The following is a 19390-nucleotide window of genomic DNA, read 5'->3' on the forward strand; positions in this document are numbered from 1 at the left end:
GAGAATCGCTGATTGATGTCGATGTCGCGACGAACTATCGAAACTCAGCGAACGAACAATCGGTGATTAGAAATTCGATTAGAATCTGCGTTCAAAGAATCCGGCTCGAAGGACCAGAAATGTTTAGGAATGCACTAGATGCAGAGTTGCACACACAAATTAAACGTTGCAGATACGTAGCACTAAAAATTTATTTAATGACTTTTAACAGATAATAGATGGATAATTGCGATACGCTTTCGTGCCGAAAAGATACGTTGATAGCGCGGTGTTTCTCGTCCGAAGGTCGATACACGATAAAACGGAGGAATTTTCGACACCGAGTAGATCAAATCAGCTGAGTCTCGCTGAGAAGGTAAAGCGAGGGGCGCGCGCGGCCAGACTCAAGAGGCACGCAAAAACGCGTAAACATGTGTGAAGCTATTTATAAAGTCGAATACAATGCGCGAACAGGTGATCGAATATTCGTGATACAAAATTGAAAGTTATCTAATCAAAACGCGAAATTAGAATGATGCTTTAGTTTATGAGAATTAAGATGATTACAGAGCGCAAAGTATTAACAAAGACCCTTTCTTGAATTTAGAAAAACATGGGGATTCGACGTATGATTCGGCCCGAAAACGATCCATCCAAAAATCATCCGCTGAGCTATGGGTTCATTTTTTGCGCCCTTTCGCAAACCTTCTAGCAGAATAGATCCATATAGATTTGCACCAATTAACAGGTCGATACGCTTACGCTCAGAGGAGCTTTTGTCTGCTAAAAGCGGACCTTTTAAAAGCGGGTACAAGGTTTGAAGTCAGGAACTTGTTTATATGAGGTTAGGCGAGGAAGAATAAGGGTGTTGACACAAACAGAGACTTTATTGTTATCGTAAGGAGTCAATCTAATTTTGGCGCTATAATTAGCAGTGTTATTGCAATGATCTCCTATTCCAGTGACTCTAACTCTTGTCTTTTGTCTTTTTAAATGTAAAGCTTGAGCGGTTCGTTCCGAAATAAATGTAGCTTCCGAGCCAGAGTCGATGAACGCTCGCAATCTTAGCGAACGTCCTTCTGGAGAATGTGTCAACACTCTCGCTGTGACAAGTAAAACGGGAGGGTAGGTATGATCTGATCCTGGAGTTAACTGAACTTTTAGCATATGCGTATTTTTTGTGTCACTTACTGGAATTTCGGTGGAGAAATCAGTTTTCACATTGTCCGCTTTACCCTTGAGGTTCTCATCTTTGTTCTTTTCGTGTAGTAGTGTATGATGTTTGCCTTGGCAACGAGTACATCGTTTTTGAGAAGGGCAATTTCGTGGAAAATGTCCCTTTCCCAAGCAATTTTAGCAACAGCGTTGTGATTTCGCGACTTCCTTCCGTTTTCCTAAAGATAATGATTTAAATTGATTACATTGATAAAGAGAGTGAGGTTCGTTACAAGAGAGACATTTAAATTTGCTGACTGCGGAGACGAGAGATTTAGCGGTTCCTGAACGATTAGACTTATTTGTCATGTTCTTAATCTGCTGAGTAGCTTCGAGCGTGCGTAATCTACTAACAAGATATTTTACTTAGTTTCGAAAAAAGAGGTGGCTCGACCGTGCTTCCAAGATGAAAATTCCACTCTTGCAACGTGTGACAATCTAATTTGCGTTCCGCAATTGCAACTACAAAATCATCGTCTACTCTATCGAGATTCCGCAAAGCATGCAGCGCGTCATTTATAGTATCATATACGCGTTTCAATTCCGAAGCAGATTCTGATTTCATCGGGATTAAATCAAGGATGGATCTTAGGTGTGCCGCGACGATTAATCGTTTACTTTCGTACCGCTGTTTTAATTCGGACCACGCAATATTATAATTTGCGTCCATAACCGTGATATTTTTAAGAATTGTGCTAGCTTCGCCAGTTACGCTAGCCTTCAAGTAATGTAAACGTTGCACGTTCGAAATACTTTCATTTGAAACGACTAGCGATTGAAAGAGATCGCGGAAATTAGTCTATTCAGAATATTGTCCCGAAAATTTATGCAATTGTATACGAGGCAGCGGAATAGTCGCTGCAGTGGTCTCGCTTACCGTGGAGGAGTTAACATTCAAATCGGTATTGCTATCGGTATTTGCTATCGGTTTAACCAACTTATCCAGTAAAGTTGCAAAGTAGTCCATAGCCTTCAGGTATCTGTCCTCTGCTAGTAGAATCTCATCGTCCAGAAAATACTTCAAAGTCTCTTGATCTTTCTCTGTAGCCGTTGACACGATCGCCGAATGTAGATTTTGGCACCTTTCCCAATGTTCCTTAAGTAGAGATTGTCGATTTCGGATATTGTGTATCGTGAACTTGGCTTCTCCGAGTTTCTCGAAATTCTCCAAAGTACGAGTGGTGAGACGTATAATTTCCGCTTGCTCAAGCAAAAGTTTCTCCATTTTAATAATTAAGTTGAACTCCGTTTGTAATTACAGCAGCCGAGGTTGAGAACCGTCATGATAAATATGCTCTGTACAAATATTCTAGAGTAGAGGCGAATCAAACAGCAGAAAAAGCTGTTTTGGTTAGCGACCTTGAGTCGGCGAAGTCTCACTTCTATGCCGGTTCGAGAAATTAACATGAAAGAAAGTGGTTCAATATGTTATGCCCGTGAGAGGCACGACATTTTTGAAGGGATCGTGGCCGGATAGGAACTGGGAAGTTCGGGATCTGTCCAGGGAATTAACAGTTGAAGACATGATACAGTGTTTAGTATAGACTTCCAGGATTTAATCGGTCTTCTTACAATGGCACTCACGTATTACAATGCGCGTTAGAGTGTATCCTCGAATGATACTCGTAATCACTTCTTGTCGTTTCTCCGTGTCAACGCGGTTTATACGTATAACGTTATTGTTTCGAATTGACCCCCGAGTGTTAGTGATGGGTCCTTTTTATATTAGGTAATTGGATCGAAACGCGCAATCAAAAGATCTAGATGCAAACGAAAGAGGTTAACGGGACGCTTCGCTTGCATTTTGGCAATTTTGAAATGTAATCGCTTAGTCGGCGTTAGCCTCGTTTTTTCGGATTGCGTGAGACCCGCTGCGTCGGCGTTTCGCGCGGGTATGCGCTCTAATTTTGGTTGCTTAATATAATATAGCTTTTAGGGCTATAACATCCTTCCCCTGTTAGAAAGAAAACGGAGGTACGTAGTTTTCTAAAATTTTTTACATATACGCGATATTTACAATATTTCTAATATCGCGTACTTAGACTACGTTTTAGTATCGGTTTTAATCTCGGTAGTGTGTCGGATCTGTATATGGGTAATTGTTCTGTTTTTTTTTGTTTTTATGAGTTATGTAGATTATGATGGCTATTGTTATAGTTAAAATTATTCCGTTTGTTGCCATCGGGTACACGAATTGTTTTTTTGTGAAAAATTGTTGATTATTTTCCGGCGGTTGAATATAGCCAAGTGACCGGTCGGTGTAACGCGATCCATATCGCATTTTTCGTAATAATGCGTTTTATGTTACAGTTATTATGTTGTCTTTGCTCGTACATTTGCACTTCGCATGGTGCGTTCGCATTTATTCGGTACACTGGACTTGTTTCCTGGCACACGTATTTATAATTGGTTTTCTTACAATTTTCTAATTCATTTATTGTTAGTATCACGTATGTTAGCGTTTCCCTACCTAACGCGATTATTTTATTCGTTACTTCTGTTATTGACATTATAGCGTTATGGTCCGGAATAGGGAGCGCAACTACTTTTATAACGTCGTATGTTGGTTTCGCTATTAACGGGAAACGGAGGATAGTAAAGATTTTTGTCTTATCGCAGTATGCACTTACAAGTAACACTACCCAACTGATACTCATCGATTTGAATGAAACTTAACATACTTATTAAACACCGAAAAATATTAAATACGTGTTTTTTTGTTTCGGCTAAACACGCTTTTTAGGGGTAGAAAGCACCCCTCAACCCCTGGAGGTGGAAACAGTTATGGCTAATTATTTCTGAAACGATACATTTTCTGAAAAAAGTGCTTAGGACCAAAGTTGTAGAGTTCAAAGTGATGCATTTGATGGCGACCTTGAAGTCGACCTTGAGGTCGATTTTCAAGGTCATTTGAAAATCATTTCATGTTTTTCAAAGGGAGTAGTTTACTTTTCATCCCGAGAATCGATAGAGCGTAAAATTTTACATTCAGAACGTTGGTGATTTGTAAATAAAACAAGCCTCTGCAATTTAAAATTGTTCATTGATCCAACCAATTAAGGCAAGATCAGTCAATAATTCGATCAATAAAGGAATTAAAAGTTAATTATTCATTCAAATAAGGCAAGATGTGATCGAGATCCAGCCAGTGAAGGCAAGATGTGAGCGAAATCCAGCCAGTAAAGGCAAGATATGGTCGAGCCAGTGAAGGCAAGATTTCATAATTTCTTTTCATAGTCTATGAGTATAAATTCCATGATAATTGGCATTATTCTTTATATTCATGGCAATAATGAGGAATAGCTTTATCTTCTATCGCAAAAAAATGCTCCATACACAGAGAGTTAGTACACCACGCACATTTTATTACTGCAATGTTATTGCAGATTTTGCAGACTGTACCGCAATTCTTTAAACAGAAATCAACAGGCGTTTCACATCTATCTGGTTTTTCTTCAATATATCCACTTTTCCACCAGGCATATTTAATCATGTTTTGGAATCGGGGTGATGAGAATTGATTGTGGATTAATGATTGAATTTTGAGAATGTTATTCCTCAAATGTAGGTTAATATCATAGTTGTATAAGAGAATTAAGTCCGAAAATTGTTTCGGGAAGTTTTTTCACGGTCTGAATACGTAGACATCCAATGGTTGAGTGAAGCCAGTTGTTCCCGCAGGAATTGTAAGGATTTTTACTTCTTTATTACTCTTGTCTATATTTTCAAATTTCTTTTCTGTTTGTCCTGACCAAGAGTCCAAACACAAAATAGACTTCTTGCCAGCATTAGGCAAGAAGACATCTTCAAACCATTTAATAACAATGTCGGATGTCAATTTTCCAGATTTTGTGGCAAAAACGAGGATATTATCTGCTTTGTACATTGACTTCTGTATTATCGGTCCGAAACGGCCACTTGTTTCTTGCAGAACTATTAATAAGGGGGATTTCAAGATACCATCGGCAGATATTAAATGTTGTATTGTGTAACTGTGAGTCAAGGAATTCAAAGATTGAGCAAGACACTCTACTTTCAAAGAACCCTTTGAGCCTAATGTACGACCAGCATGTGTTTCCAAATTGAACCCTGATTGATCTGAATTGTAAACGTTTGCTGTTCCTAGCAAGCCTATCTCTAGTTTAACTTGACTCACATAATTGGAAGATTGTTCCAATAGTTCTGCTTTATTTAAAATATGCGCTTGTGTCACGAATTTATTTATTTTTCTTGAAACAATACCATGTTGTATTTTAAAGTTGTGTATCCATTTTGATGAAGCCGTAAATAATTGAGAAGGCAAATGAACTACCTCTCTTGCTTTCAAGGCCCATCTCTTTAGATCTAAATCGTGAATGGGTAGATTTCGATCAGATGCATTGTTAAATTGTTCTAGAACGTATTGAGAGATATATAACAATTTATCAGTCCTTGACCCACCCTCAACAACTTGTGCTTCCCATCGGTACAATTGTGTTACATTTATAACTTTCTTAAATCGGTTTTTAACTGATTCTATATTCCTTCTTTTTTTTGTCCAGATCGCCAAAATTCAATTACTCTCTTCTTATAATCAATGTCTACAATTTCTCTGAATTTTGTATCGTCTTGCATAACTTCCGAAACATCTTCTGGATTGTCTTCAACTAAAACAGCATCAGGAATCACACTAGCATCAGTACAGTTCAAAGTATCATAAGTCTTTTTAAATATATCAAAATTGATAGCGTCTTTTATCAAATCTGCAAGTTGAGAAGCGAATGATCTTTCTTCATCTGTTATTCTAGATTCTATATTGTACACTGGGTCCTCGAAAGTGAGGCATAATAACTTTAAAATATTTTTTGGGTTTAATGACATTATGAAATTTTACAGATTAACAATGCTTTAATAATATTATAACAGAGATTCAAAGTAAATTCATAGAAAGCAGAGTTTATGATTGTAAGCCTAAATGAAATTAACACAAAAAATAGTCGTGGGAACAAATGATGGAAAAGTACTTGCAGTAAATACTTTCCGAAAGAATTTTGAAAACATTCACGAGAAACAGCAGTCGTAAGAACAATTGACGTAAAACTATAAACAATGAACACTCGCCCAAGTACAGATGTGAAAATGATAATTGAAGGTATATTCGAACGAAATTCACGAGCAAGATAGCTCATAGCAAATAAGTGATCAAGAAGTAATTTTGGAAAATGCTTGCTCAACGACAGTCGGGAAAATAATAATTGATCATATGTCCGAATGAAATCCTAATACAAAGTAAAAGATATTGTGGATAACTCCAGAGTAGCAATAAAAATTTTAAAAAATTTGAAAATTTCTAATATAGCATGAAGGTAATGTTTAACTTATAATTAGAGTGACATTTTATGTTTTCTTATCTTTACTTCTATTCTGAAGTTACTTACAAAACTTTTTTCTCCTTATTTTTTCTATAAATTTGCGCCTATTTTCCTATTACGTCAGGTTTTTTTTCTTTTTTTAGGAAAATAACGCAACAAATCAATTCTGAAGACAGATTTAGAGTCAACGCATAAAATTACTGATTATAGATACAGGATGTGGTCAAAGTCCGGCAACGGCTAATTATTTCCAAATTTAATTGACCTTGAAAATCGACCTCAAGGTCGACTTCAAGGTCGCCATCAAGTGCATCACTTTGAACTCTACAACTTTGGTCCTAAGCACTTTTTTCAGAAAATGTATCGTTTCAGAAATAATTAGCCATAACTGTTTCCACCTCCAGGGGTTGAGGGGTGCTTTCTACCCCTAAAAAGCGTGTTTAGCCGAAACAAAAAAACACGTATTTAATATTTTTCGGTGTTTAATAAGTATGTTAAGTTTCATTCAAATCGGTGAGTATCAGTTGGGTAGTGTTACTTGTAAGAGAGAGAGAAGGATAGAGTATGTTGTGGTGTGAAGCGTCAGCTGATTGAACGCGAGGAACCGAAGGTCGATGGATTAACTGAGAGAGATCTTGAGGTATCGGAGTAGAGAAATGAAATATCAATTGCGAGGCTGTGTTGCACTTTGGATAAAATACGTTTATTTTATCGAGTCCGATAAGCACATAATTTGCTGCGATCATTAATCGCGATAGATCAGTTTAATCGACACTTTATTTCAACGCGACAGCGCGTATTATAACCAGATGATGAATTTATTTCGATCCACAGATTTTCGAGATATTCGTGATTCGATTGCTACTTGTATCAAAACAGATAGAGAGCCGTGCTAGTCGAGTCTGACCTTTCATAATATTTTCCACGAAGATCTCGAACCTTCGGCGAAGCGGGAAGGGGATGACTCGAGTTTGCGCGAATCTCCTGATTTTGAGTAAATCGGTGTAACGGTAACGCTTTATCCGGCGAAAACAAAACAAGAGAAGAATCAACATGTCCCGAAACAATGATGTTGTGATCTCGCGTGTTTCGGTTTTATGTTATAATAACAGAATAAAGTAATGTCGAATACTTAAAGATAATTCTTAAAGATAATACAAAATTTCAATTTTAACCAGCTTGAACATACCGCCCGCATCGAAAGAATCATTTCGAAACAATTTAACGATGGTGAACCAGGCGTTACTATATAAAAACCAACACACAGAAACCAAAAAATGAATTTACCCAGTCGAGGCGTTGGATATATCTAGAGTTCGTCGTACACTAATTGGCAGTGAAAGATTAATCAAGTCGCCTTTTCACGATTTTCTAGTGCGATCGGCAACAAACAAATTTTCGTTAACGGACGTTTATATTCGGAGGTAGCAGTTTTGATTGTTACGACGCGGACTAAATTGTCAGCGCCCGGATGGCACTGAATGATGCGGCCTAATTCCCACTTGCACGGTGGTAACAACGGATTTCGAATTACCACGAGTTGTCCTGCTTGAACATTTTGAGCGATTTTCTTCCACTTTACTCGTTGTTGCAGGGTGTTTATATAGTCGCTTTGCCATAACTTCCAGAACCTTTCGATTAATTGACGAACTAATTGCCAGCGCGTTAGGCGATTTTCGTTTACATTCAGAATTGAAGGTTCTGGACTCGTAGTAAGAGCGGTGCCAATTAAAAAATGACCGGGTGTCAGAGGGTCGTATTCGTCCGGAGTATCCGAGAGAGGGGCGAGAGGTCGCGAATTCAAGCAAGCTGCGATTTGGCACAAAAGAGTTGAAAACTCTTCGAACGTCAGGGTGTGCGAACCGACCACCCGCCGAAGGTGGTGCTTTACGCTGCGCACTCCTGCCTCCCATAAACCGTCGAAATGCGGGGCGGCCGGAGGAATGAAATGCCACGAGACTTTGTCGCATGCGGTTTTGTTGAGGACATTTGGATCTCTAATCGCGGCGCGAAATGCAGTTTTTAATTCACGATCAGCTCCGACGAACGTAGTGCTGTTGTCGGAGTATATTGACTCGGGTAGTCCTCTTCGCGCGCAGAATCGAGAATATGCACCAAGAAATGCAGAAGTAGAATATCCGTCTACAATTTCGAGATGAATAGCTCGGGTGGCCATACATATTGTTACGTCCTTGGGACGGTTTTTGCGGTTCTCGCAAAAATGTCACACTCACTCTCGCACTCACTCGCGCGCGAAATGAATCCACTCTCGTAAGGAAGCAATGACCTTTAATATCACAACCCAATACGCGAAAGCAACGAGATACAATATTATTTGCATGTACAATGTAAGAAAGCTTGTCTGATCCACATGCGTCAGCCAGACCAAAACTGTCATGGAGCCGAAAAACAATGACAGGGCGGTTGTCAATAAACAACCCCCTTTACGATGAAGCTCCTCGATGACACTCAAGGGATGATATTCAGGGGAAGAAAGACCAGGGACGTAACACTGCCCCCCTCCGTCAAGATTGTCGTCCCGACAATCGATAACAAGGGGCATCCACCGTTAATCCAAAATTCTGTGCTTCGATGTCGACTTCATGACTCCAGCGAATATCCCTGTTCTATCCTGGGCTCCTGCCACAGGTTACCGAACAATACGCGATTCTGGATCCCGTCGCACATCCGCACAAGTTATCTCCGTGCTCCGACGTCCAACTTAGGATTTCGACGAATTCTCGTTCTACCGTAGGCTCCCGCCGCAGGTCGTTGAACTATCCGCCAATCTAAATCCACAGTACATCTGCACCAATTGTCGATTCCAGGGCACCGACGAGTCTTCTTGCCCTACCCTGGGCTGCTGCAGCAGGTTACCGAGCGACTCCGTCAATTTGGTCCCAATCGACTTTTAAAGTTCCTTGAAGACAAGTCCCGGTCTCCCTACGTCCTCCGGTTCAGACAAGGGGGGGGGGGTATCTTCCGTGGACCCATCGTCCCTCATGGACTCCCCAAGTCCCTGTCTCGGCATTTGCCCAAAGTCCCGCGGGAAAACCACGGATCAAAAACCGCGGGCGAGACAGTCTTCTTAGAGTAGAACAAAGACAAATGAAGATTTCCTTCCTGGAAGACTAAGCTGGAAGATCAACTTTCCCGCCATTCAGAAAACTCTTCCCAGGTTAAAGACAAACCTCTTCCCAAATAGAAGACTCTAAAACGGAAAATAAAATGCGCAATAACTTATTCTACTTTTCCTTAAATTAAAAATATCCCCCCGTTTTAAAGAAAAATCGACATTTCCGGGCTCCAATCTACTTTATTAGTTTTCTAAACTTCTCTCGAGAAAAGGAGCTAATCTATCTGAATGTACAATTTTTCTCTTATGTCTAGACAACTTTTCTATACAAAACACCACGTCACTAAGTTTTTTCACTATTCGGAATGGACCTTCCCAACTTCCTTGTAACTTCGGAGCTTTCCCTTTAATTCTACGAGGATTATAAAACCAAACTTTCTGTCCTACTTCAAAAAGAATTCTTCTGGCACCACGATTATAACGAATCTTCATCTGAGAAGATTTCAGATTCATTCGCTCTCTAACTGAAGAATGGATTTCCTCTAATTTCTCTTTTAGATTTCTAGTAAAATTTCTTCCCGAAAGTCTTCCTTCAGAAGATTCAGGACTTCCTCGTAAAAGATCCACAGGTAACCTAAGTTCCCTACCAAAATATAGCTCTGTCGGAGTCACGCCAGTGGTTTCATGCTTCGAAGATCTGTAAGCTAAAAGAAACATGGGAATCCATCGATCCCAGTCTTTTTGATCCTCTGACACGTATTTCGCCAAGAAATTTGAAATAGTCTGATGTTGGCGTTCTACTTGTCCGTCAGATTGAGGATGAAGGGCAGTAGTTCTAGTCTTCTTTATCCCGAGTAATTTCATTAATTCTGAGAAAAGTTGTGATTCAAAGTTCTTCCCTTGATCGGTGTGAACTTCATTTGGAATTCCATGCCTTGAGATAAATTGATTAACAAAGACTTCAGCGACCGTTCTAGCTCTGATATTTTTAATAGGAAAAGCCTCTACCCATTTAGTGAAGCAATCTACGATAACAAGCAAATATTTGTTTCCAGATCTTGTCAAAGGAAGAGGACCAAGTATGTCCATCTGTATTCTCTCTAATGGAGCTCCAACATTATAAATTTGTAGAGGAGATTTCCCTTTTCCTGAAGGACCTTTCATCGAAACACAGATTTTACAGGTTTTACACCATTCCTCAACATCCTGTTTGCAGGTTGCCCAGAAGAATCGTTTTCGAATTTTTTCTAGAGTCTTATTGACTCCGAAATGTCCTCCTGCTGGAGAATCATGCGTCTCCTCTAATATCTCTTTTATTCGTACTCGAGGAACCACGAGTTGGAGAAAACTTGATTTTAAATTTGGAGCTTCCCATTTTTTATAGAGGATCCCATTTTTCACAATCAAAGAATCCCAATACGACCAATATATTAGAGTTGAAATATCCTCTCCGACTATTTCTGAGCGTGGGGGACGAATTGCTGTTTCCTTGGCACGAAGAATAAATGAAATGTCAGGATCCTGTCGTTGAGTTTCACGCCAATTTTCCAAATTTTCGCCTTCGAACACGATGCGAGAAACTGTTTGTTCCTTCTCTTCTGAGCTTTTCCTTTCCACTTTTGCACAATATTGACAATTGTTTGATTCACAAAGTCTTCTGGATAATCCGTCAGCATTATTGTGAGAAGTCCCTTTACGATAGATAATCTCAAACTCGTATTGCTGCAATCTTTCCATCCATCGAGCTAATTGACCTTCCAAATCTCTGAAAGATAAAAGCCACCGTAACGAAACATGATCCGTTCGAATTAAAAATTTTTGTCCCAAAAGATAATGACGAAAAAACTTTATAGAATCTACTATCGCTAAAAGTTCCCGTCGAGTAACGCAATAGTTTCGTTCGGCTTTATTAAGCACACGACTAAAATAAGCAATTACTTTCTCTTCTCCATCTTGCTTCTGAGACAACACTGCACCGATCCCTATATTCGATGCGTCAGTATCTAATAAAAATTCTCCCTTTTCTCTCGGAAAGGAAAGAATTGGAGAAGAGCACAATAAAAACTTTAACTTTTCAAAAGCTTTCTGACATTCATCTCCCCATACGTATTTAGTTTGACCTTCTGTCAACATGTAAAGGGGCTTAGCTAAGGAAGAGAATCCTTTAACAAATTTACGATAATAAGAACAAAATCCGAGAAAACTTCGTAATTGTTTTTTTGTGTGAGGGATTGGCCAATCTTTAACAACGGAAATCTTATCGGGATCTGTAACAACGCCCTCCGCAGAAACCACATGACCCAAATATTTTACGCTTTTACTAAATAACACACATTTCTTCGGGTTTATTTTTAAATTCGCTTCTCTTAATCGTAAAAACACTGTTCTAAGATTGTTTATCATTTCAGTAAAACTTTTCCCAAAAATTATCACATCATCCAAATATACAAGGCAAATTTTTGATAATAAATTTTGTAAAACCTTTTCCATAAGGCGTTCAAATGTTGCAGGGGCGTTACATAAACCAAAGGGCATAATTGTAAATTGCCAAAGTCCCTTACCGATTGAAAAAGCCGTTTTCTCTTTGTCCTCGGGACGGATCTTAATTTGCCAATACCCATTTTAAGATCAAGTGTGGAAAACCAAGAATTACCTGCTAGCTGATCAAGAATGTCATCAATTCGGGGAAGGGGATAAGAATCCTTAATAGTCACCTCGTTTAATTTTCGATAATCAACACAGAATCTTATAGAACCGTCCTTCTTTCTAACCATGACAGCAGGGGAAATCCATGGACTCTGTGATTCCTCAATTACTCCACGTGAACTCATATCTTCCAAAATCTTATCGACTTCTTCCCTCATTTGAATCGGAATCCTACGAGGAACCTGTTTTATGGGAGGAGAATCTCGCACATTTACAATATGTTCTACAACATTACAATTCCCTGCAATAATGTTTTCAGAAAATAAATCATCAAATTCATCAAGAAAATCGACAAAACTTTCTTTTTCTACTTCAGTTAAATGTTGAGAATTCGTTTCATAGAGTTCTTTCAAGGGGATCGGAACTTCTTTAAAAGAATCTTCAATTCTAGCTATTTCTTTTTCAAATATCGGAATTCCAAAAGCCGATTCAAAGACTTTATCCAAATTAACCATTTTTAGAAAATCTATTCCCAAAAGACATTCATCATTTATGTCTGCAATAAACATTGGAATTTCTAGAGAATATTTTCCTAATTCAACTTTAATTTCTGCCGAAAACTCTACACGAACTCTTTCTCCGGTGGGATATCTCAAATTAACAAACTTTTTACAAATCTTTCTTTTCTTTTTATCAACAAATTTGCTATTTATTATGGAAACATCGGAGCCCGTGTCGACCTTGAAAGAACATACTTTATTATCTACTTTTCCCCTGTAAATGAAATAATCGTTATTCTTAATCCTATTAACATTTAATACAATTTCCGAGGAATTTTTCACGGAAGCCAAACTCTCCCCGGAAAGTTCGGCTAAATCGAGTTTCCCTTCTCAATAGGATTCGTACCGGAAATGTCCGATTTTCCCACACGTCCAACATTCCCTTCGGCCGGCGCTAAATTTGCTGCCTGGCCAATTTCCTTTTCCATTGTTTTCCTTCTTATCTTTTTCATCCCGTTTGCCTTCTAATTTATTACCCTGCGCGCTCTTTTTTTCAACACCCGAAAAATTTTTATTAAAATTTAAATTTCCTCTCTTTTTCTCGTAACCCTCCCCTTGAATTATTTTTATTGCTTTTGCCCTTTCAATTGCCAAACTCAAAGAGATTCTATTTTCCAATTGTAAAGTTCGTTTGACAAAACTATCATATATCGCCGAAATGAATTGCGCGCAGGCAATCTTATCTCGGATTTCGTGTGGGCACTCGGGATACGCAAGGCGAACCAATCTATCGAGTTCTGAACCTAATGTTGCCAAATCTTCCCCAAACTTTTGTCTTCGATTTGTAAATTGTACGTAATAATTTTGTGATAAGTGTCCTTCTCCAAAACGTAATTCAAGCTTTGATTTTAATTCATTAAATTCTAAATTGGACACGTCTTCTACCGTTTCTAATACCGAACGCGCTTTTCCTCTCAAACTCGAAGCAAGTGCAACAGTCTTTGTCGCATCATCCCAACTATTTGCTCGTGCAATTAAATTAAACTGCGAGAAAAATTCACGAAGTGATACTGTCCCGTCATAAGTATCAGGTTTTAATTTGAATCCTAATATCGCGCGAAAATCATTCTCTCTCTCATTTGAAAAATGCGCACCCGAATTTCCACACGTTCTATTAATAGAAGGACTTAGCTGTAGATTTTGTGGTCGGGAATGAATCTCTTTTAAGGCTTGCAGTTCCTGGTCATGACGACGCAGCATCGCCGCAATTTCGTCCTCTCGACGTGTCTGCTCCTGTCGCATCTCTCGCATTTCTAGAAGGAGAGCCCGAAGAGCTGTAGATTCTGTCGCTGCTGGTTCTCCTGCGACTTCCGGTAACGAGCCCGTTTGCTCTCTCGATTCCTCGCTGTCAGTCGCTCGAGACAGAGCTTGTGAACGGGTAATCCTCGGGGAATGTAACATTTTCGATGTTCTGTTCCGCTGCGGTGAGATGTTCCTTTTATCCCGGACGAGCCCCCAAAATGTTACGTCCTCGGGACGGTTTTTGCGGTTCTCGCAAAAATGTCACACTCACTCTCGCACTCACTCGCGCGCGAAATGAATCCACTCTCGTAAGGAAGCAATGACCTTTAATATCACAACCCAATACGCGAAAGCAACGAGATACAATATTATTTGCACAATGTAAGAAAGCTTGTCTGATCCACATGCGTCCGCTCGATGCGTCAGCCAGACCAAAACTGTCATGGAGCCGAAAAACAATGACAGGGCGGTTGTCAATAAACAACCCCCTTTACGATGAAGCTCCTCGATGACACTCAAGGGATGATATTCAGGGGAAGAAAGACCAGGGACGTAACAATATAAACACGACGATATAAGCTTTTCTGGACGTTATGCCGCGACCAGACATGGATCGAATGAGAACGGGGCCGGCGTAATCGATTCCGCAGTGTAAAAATGCCCGCGTCGGAGGGGTGACTCGCACTTTTGGCAAACTTCCCATAAGTTGTGTAGGCGCAGCGGCCTTTTCGCGAACGCAAACGACGCATTGGTGAATTACAGATTTTACCATCGTTCGCGCGCGAAGAATCCAGAATTCTCTTCGTAAGGTTGCCATTGTCAGCTGCGGGCCGGCGTGGAGAGATCGCAGATGAGCGTTTTGAATGATTAGCTTTACTAATGGGTGTGCCGCTAAAATGATCGGATGCTTAACCGGACGGAGCAGCGGCGCGTTTGATAACCGCCCGCCAACGCGAATTAATTGATCCTCGCCGAGGAATGGATTTAAGGATAACAAGGCGCCTTTTGACGGAGTCAGGTTTGTTTTAAGAAGCGCGTCTTTTTCAAGAGGAAATGTTTCCTCTTGTATTCGTTGAAGCCAAAAATCTCGAGCCGTCCTGTACTCATCAGCTGACAAAGCAAAGGCGGATTCGGCTGGTGTCTCGCGCCGTTTGATGCGATTGCGGAGAAGGGATGCGTATCTTATAACGTAAGCCGTGACTCTTATGAGTTTAGGCCACGACGAATATCGCGTAGCGAGATCCCACGGTTCTTTAGGTGTTGTAAGATGAATAGCTGCGCGAGCGTTTTGTTCGAGACTCGTATCGATCTTCAAAGTATCGGATAGCGAGGGCCATTCAGAAGCCGGAAGAAGCAGCCATGGTGGTCCTTGCCACCAAAGGTCATATGACGCGAGCCGCTCTCCGGAAATGCCTCGCGACGCGCAATCGGCGGGATTTTTGGCCGTAGAGACATGTCGCCATTGGACAAATGGAATTCGAGATTGAATTTCAGACACGCGATTCGCGACAAATGTTTTCCACTTCATTGGATATTGGCTCACCCATGCGAGAACGACAGTCGAATCTGTCCAACAGGTACACGGTACGGTTGTCATATGAAGTGATGTACGCACGAATTCCATTAGTCTTGCGAGTAAAACGGCAGCAACAAGCTCTAGTCGCGGAACACTCAATGTCTTGACTGGCGCGACCTTGGATTTGCTAACTAATAACATCGACGTGACGGGTCCCGCTAAAGGCGTGATTCTTATATAAATCGCTACCGCGTAGGCCGCGGTTGACGCGTCGGAAAATCCATGAAGTTCGCAATGCGCGGTGTCCGCGCCGCGTTGTATCCAGCGATTGAGCTGCAAATTATTGAGCTCGGTTAATGATCCCTGAATTTCTGCCCACTTTTCGACTAATGGAAGCGGAAGCGGATTGTCCCATTCTAATTTGAGTTGCCACAGTTGTTGCAAGAAAATTTTGGCAACGACAGTGACGGGGGTGCTCCAACCCAGCGGATCGAACATTTTCGCAACGGTAGACAAGATCGATCGCTTCGTTTTTGGAATATCGGTAGGAAACGATACGAGAAACTGAAAGACGTCCAATGATGGTCTCCAACTAATACCGAGAATCTTTACTTGCTCGTCTGTTTGCAACGATTTACTACATGCTAGCCCGTGATTTTCGATGTCGATATCGTTTAAAAGTTTTGGGGTATTGCTCGACCACTTTCTTAAATTGAATTGACCTTGTTGTAACAAAGTGCATAATTGATTTCGAATTTGACGCAAAAGGGGAACGTCGTCAGCACCGAATAGAACATCGTCGACGTAAATATGGTCTTGTAAAACTACAGCGGCCAGGGGAAACGATTCTCCCTCATCTTGGATTAGCTGTCTTAAAACGCGCAAAGCTAAAAACGGAGCCGAAGCCGTGCCATATGTCACGGTTAAAAGTTGATACGCTTGTGCAACTTCTGTATTACGCGCACTCCACAAAATTCTCTGATAATCGATATCGCGGGGATCGACAAGTATTTGTCGATACATTTTTGCGATGTCGGCCGAATAGACGTACCGAAATTGACGCCACCGTAGGATTACCGCAGCTAGATCCGTTTGTAATTTTGGACCGATAAGTAAGTGGTCGTTCAGCGTCGTTGCGTTAGAAGTGCGACTCGAAGCGTTAAACACGACTCTTAACTGCGTGGTAAGGCTGCTGTCACCGGATGATGAGGCAGATAGACGCATTGTGTGGAGGATAGCGCGGCGTTATCGACTTTCTGCATGTGTCCGAGTCTTTCGAAGTCGTTAAGAAACTCTGTGTAGTCAAGCTTTAATTCGGGTTTCGCGTTGAATCGACGATGTAAATTTTTTAGCAATTTCTCGGCAGTAGAGTAAGATTCACCGATTTCAATGGGCGGGCCGCGCTTAAACGGAAGGCGAACGACGTAACGTCCGTCAGAGCAGCGTGAATGTGTCGTGCGAAAGTGCTCTTCACATTGCTGCTCCTCCGGACTTAATAAAGTTTGTCGAGGGATCTCTTCGATCTCCCAGAATTTTCGTAATTCTAGCTCGAGAGACGAGTTCGAACAATGTTGAACTGTGACGGTTTTACGCGAGACAGAAGGGGTCGAGGTAGGGCCCGAGAGAATCCACCCGAAAATTGTCTTTTGCGCGATTGGTTGTCCATTCTTCCCTTTTCTTACGCCGTCGAGAATTAGCTCGCCATAAAGGTCCGCGCCGATTATTAGATCAATGGGGTCATCGTTTAGAGGTTCGGGATCTGCGAGCGCGAGATCGCTTAAATGACTCCAGTTGATCTGAGAGGCTACTGGCGGCGGAGAATATTTGGTGAGTGACTTTAAAATCGAGGCTCTGGTAGTTAAAACCGGGTGAGGTTGATTATACGGCGAAATTCGAATATTAGCGGCGTAACGACAAGTGCCGGCATCGACGCATCCGACAGCGGCAATCGAGATAGGCGTGCGGACGCGGCGCCATTTTAAAGTTTGACTTAACTTTTCTGAGATAAACGTGATCTCTGACCCTTGATCCAGGAGCGCTCTCCCGACTGCGGCGCGCCCATTTTGTGAGCTTACGGTAATGCGGGCCGTCGCGAGTAAAATCGGAGGTCGAGACGTGACGTTCGACGTCGAAAATAATGCTGTTACAGAATTTGTTTCCGTCGTTTCCGCGTGTGTTGTAATCGATGTGGAAACGGCGGCGACACTTGGAGACAAAGCCGAATCAAGATGCAGCATCGAGTGATGTCGTTTTTGACATGTCCGACAAGAATATTTACTGGGGCACGAGTTTACTGCGTGCTTTAAACTTAAACAATTTAGGCAGCGTTTAGCTGTCTTCACAATCTCTAGCCGTTGATTCGGATTTTTCTTTATAAATTGTGGACATTTATTAAGGTAGTGAGATGCTTTACATAATGAACACGATACAGTAGCTGAAGGTGAAGCGCTAGCGCTGGTGACCTTTTGTGTGCGTGTTTGTTTGTTTGCATTAGGAAGTGCGAAATCTTCGAGAGCGCGAGCGCGCGACGCGATAAATCGATCGAGATCGTCATAAGTTGGTATCGTCGTATCGTCGCCTCCTTTCAATTTCCACGCTTTCCGTGTCGAGTTATCTAATTTTTGCGATACGCTGTAAACGAGGATGTCGCTAAGTATTTCTTCCGCGGTTCTTTTTAAATTTTTGAGCGAGGCAATCGCGCGATTCGCTTTATCTCGAAGCTCATTTAACTCAAACGCAGAGTCGCGCGAAACGCTCGGTAGATTGTACAATGCAGAAACATGCACTTCGATTAATCGACGCTGGTTTTCATATCGCGATGTTATTGTTTTCCACGCAATGTCGAAGTTATCAGCGGTAACGGGAATATTCTGAATCGATTCCAACGCGCGACCTGTAAGGCTTGACGATAAAAAATGCATCCGAGCAAACGCTGACAAGTCTTTATTTTCGATAATAAGAGATTTGAAGCGATCGCGGAAACTCTCCCACTTGTCGTACTTGCCGGCAAACGGCGGGATGCTGATGGGCGGTAGATGCGACAGGGAGAATGTTGCAGATGAGCCGATCTGACGATGCAGGTGATCGGGAGATGCAGGTTGCTTGACAACCGGCTCTATGTCCTCGAGGCACTCTGCCATGTAATCCAGTGTATCGTTGTAGATGTCTTCGTGGGTCTCGAAACGTTGCTTAGCGAAATAGTCTAACGCGTCTCGTTTTTCTTCCGGAACGTATTGCAGAAGAGATGCATGGGTCTGAAGGCACTGCCCCCATGTCTCCTTTAATACGGACACACGCGAACGAATCTTCGCGCCGGTGTAATTGTTCTTCCCGATTTTTTTAAAATTTTCTAAAGCTCGAGAGATGGAGTATAAGAATGTTTGTTGCTTCCCTAATAGCTCACTCATTTTGAACAATGAAGAGAGTCAAGTCACACAACACTGCGTTTAGAGCTCCGCACAGATGCACCTCAATCCGGCTCGAAGGACCAAATTATGTTCGCGATCGTGTTGTTTGATATGCACGTGCGAATTAGAATTGCCGATATCGCTCAGAGAGAGCGAGAGGTGTCGAAGGCGGGAAAGAAGACAATGTCGGTGAGCTCGTGAGACTAAGAGAGAGAGAAGGATAGAGTATGTTGTGGTGTGAAGCGTCAGCTGATTGAACGCGAGGAACCGAAGGTCGGATTAACTGAGAGAGATCTTGAGGTATCGGAGTAGAGAAATGAAATATCAATTGCGAGGCTGTGTTGCACTTTGGATAAAATACGTTTATTTTATCGAGTCCGATAAGCACATAATTTGCT

The 19390-nt window shown here is 41.3% G+C and overlaps 2 protein-coding genes across 2 annotated transcripts; both read right to left on the bottom strand.

The window, feature by feature from the left end:
- Positions 1-14598: 14598 nt before the first annotated feature.
- LOC145946263 (uncharacterized) lies at positions 14599-16608 on the bottom strand. Its single transcript, XM_083055798.1, has one exon. The coding sequence runs from the start codon at positions 16606-16608 to the stop codon at positions 14599-14601; it is 2010 nt and encodes a 669-aa protein (XP_082911924.1).
- A 149-nt stretch (positions 16609-16757) lies between these two features.
- Positions 16758-18992, bottom strand: LOC145946264 (uncharacterized). Its single transcript, XM_083055799.1, has one exon. The coding sequence runs from the start codon at positions 18990-18992 to the stop codon at positions 16758-16760; it is 2235 nt and encodes a 744-aa protein (XP_082911925.1).
- Positions 18993-19390: the final 398 nt, after the last annotated feature.

The sequence above is a fragment of the Prenolepis imparis genome, unplaced genomic scaffold (assembly GCF_030444845.1).
Source record: "Prenolepis imparis isolate NDT839.2.m4 unplaced genomic scaffold, iyPreImpa1.0 SCAF_15, whole genome shotgun sequence".
NCBI classification, from domain to species: domain Eukaryota; kingdom Metazoa; phylum Arthropoda; class Insecta; order Hymenoptera; family Formicidae; genus Prenolepis; species Prenolepis imparis.

Bases quoted from the DNA above. Each gene is read 5' to 3' on its own strand.
- LOC145946263 (XM_083055798.1), bottom strand. From the start codon at position 16,608: ATGTATCGACAAATACTTGTCGATCCCCGCGATATCGATTATCAGAGA.
- LOC145946264 (XM_083055799.1), bottom strand. From the start codon at position 18,992: ATGAGTGAGCTATTAGGGAAGCAACAAACATTCTTATACTCCATCTCT.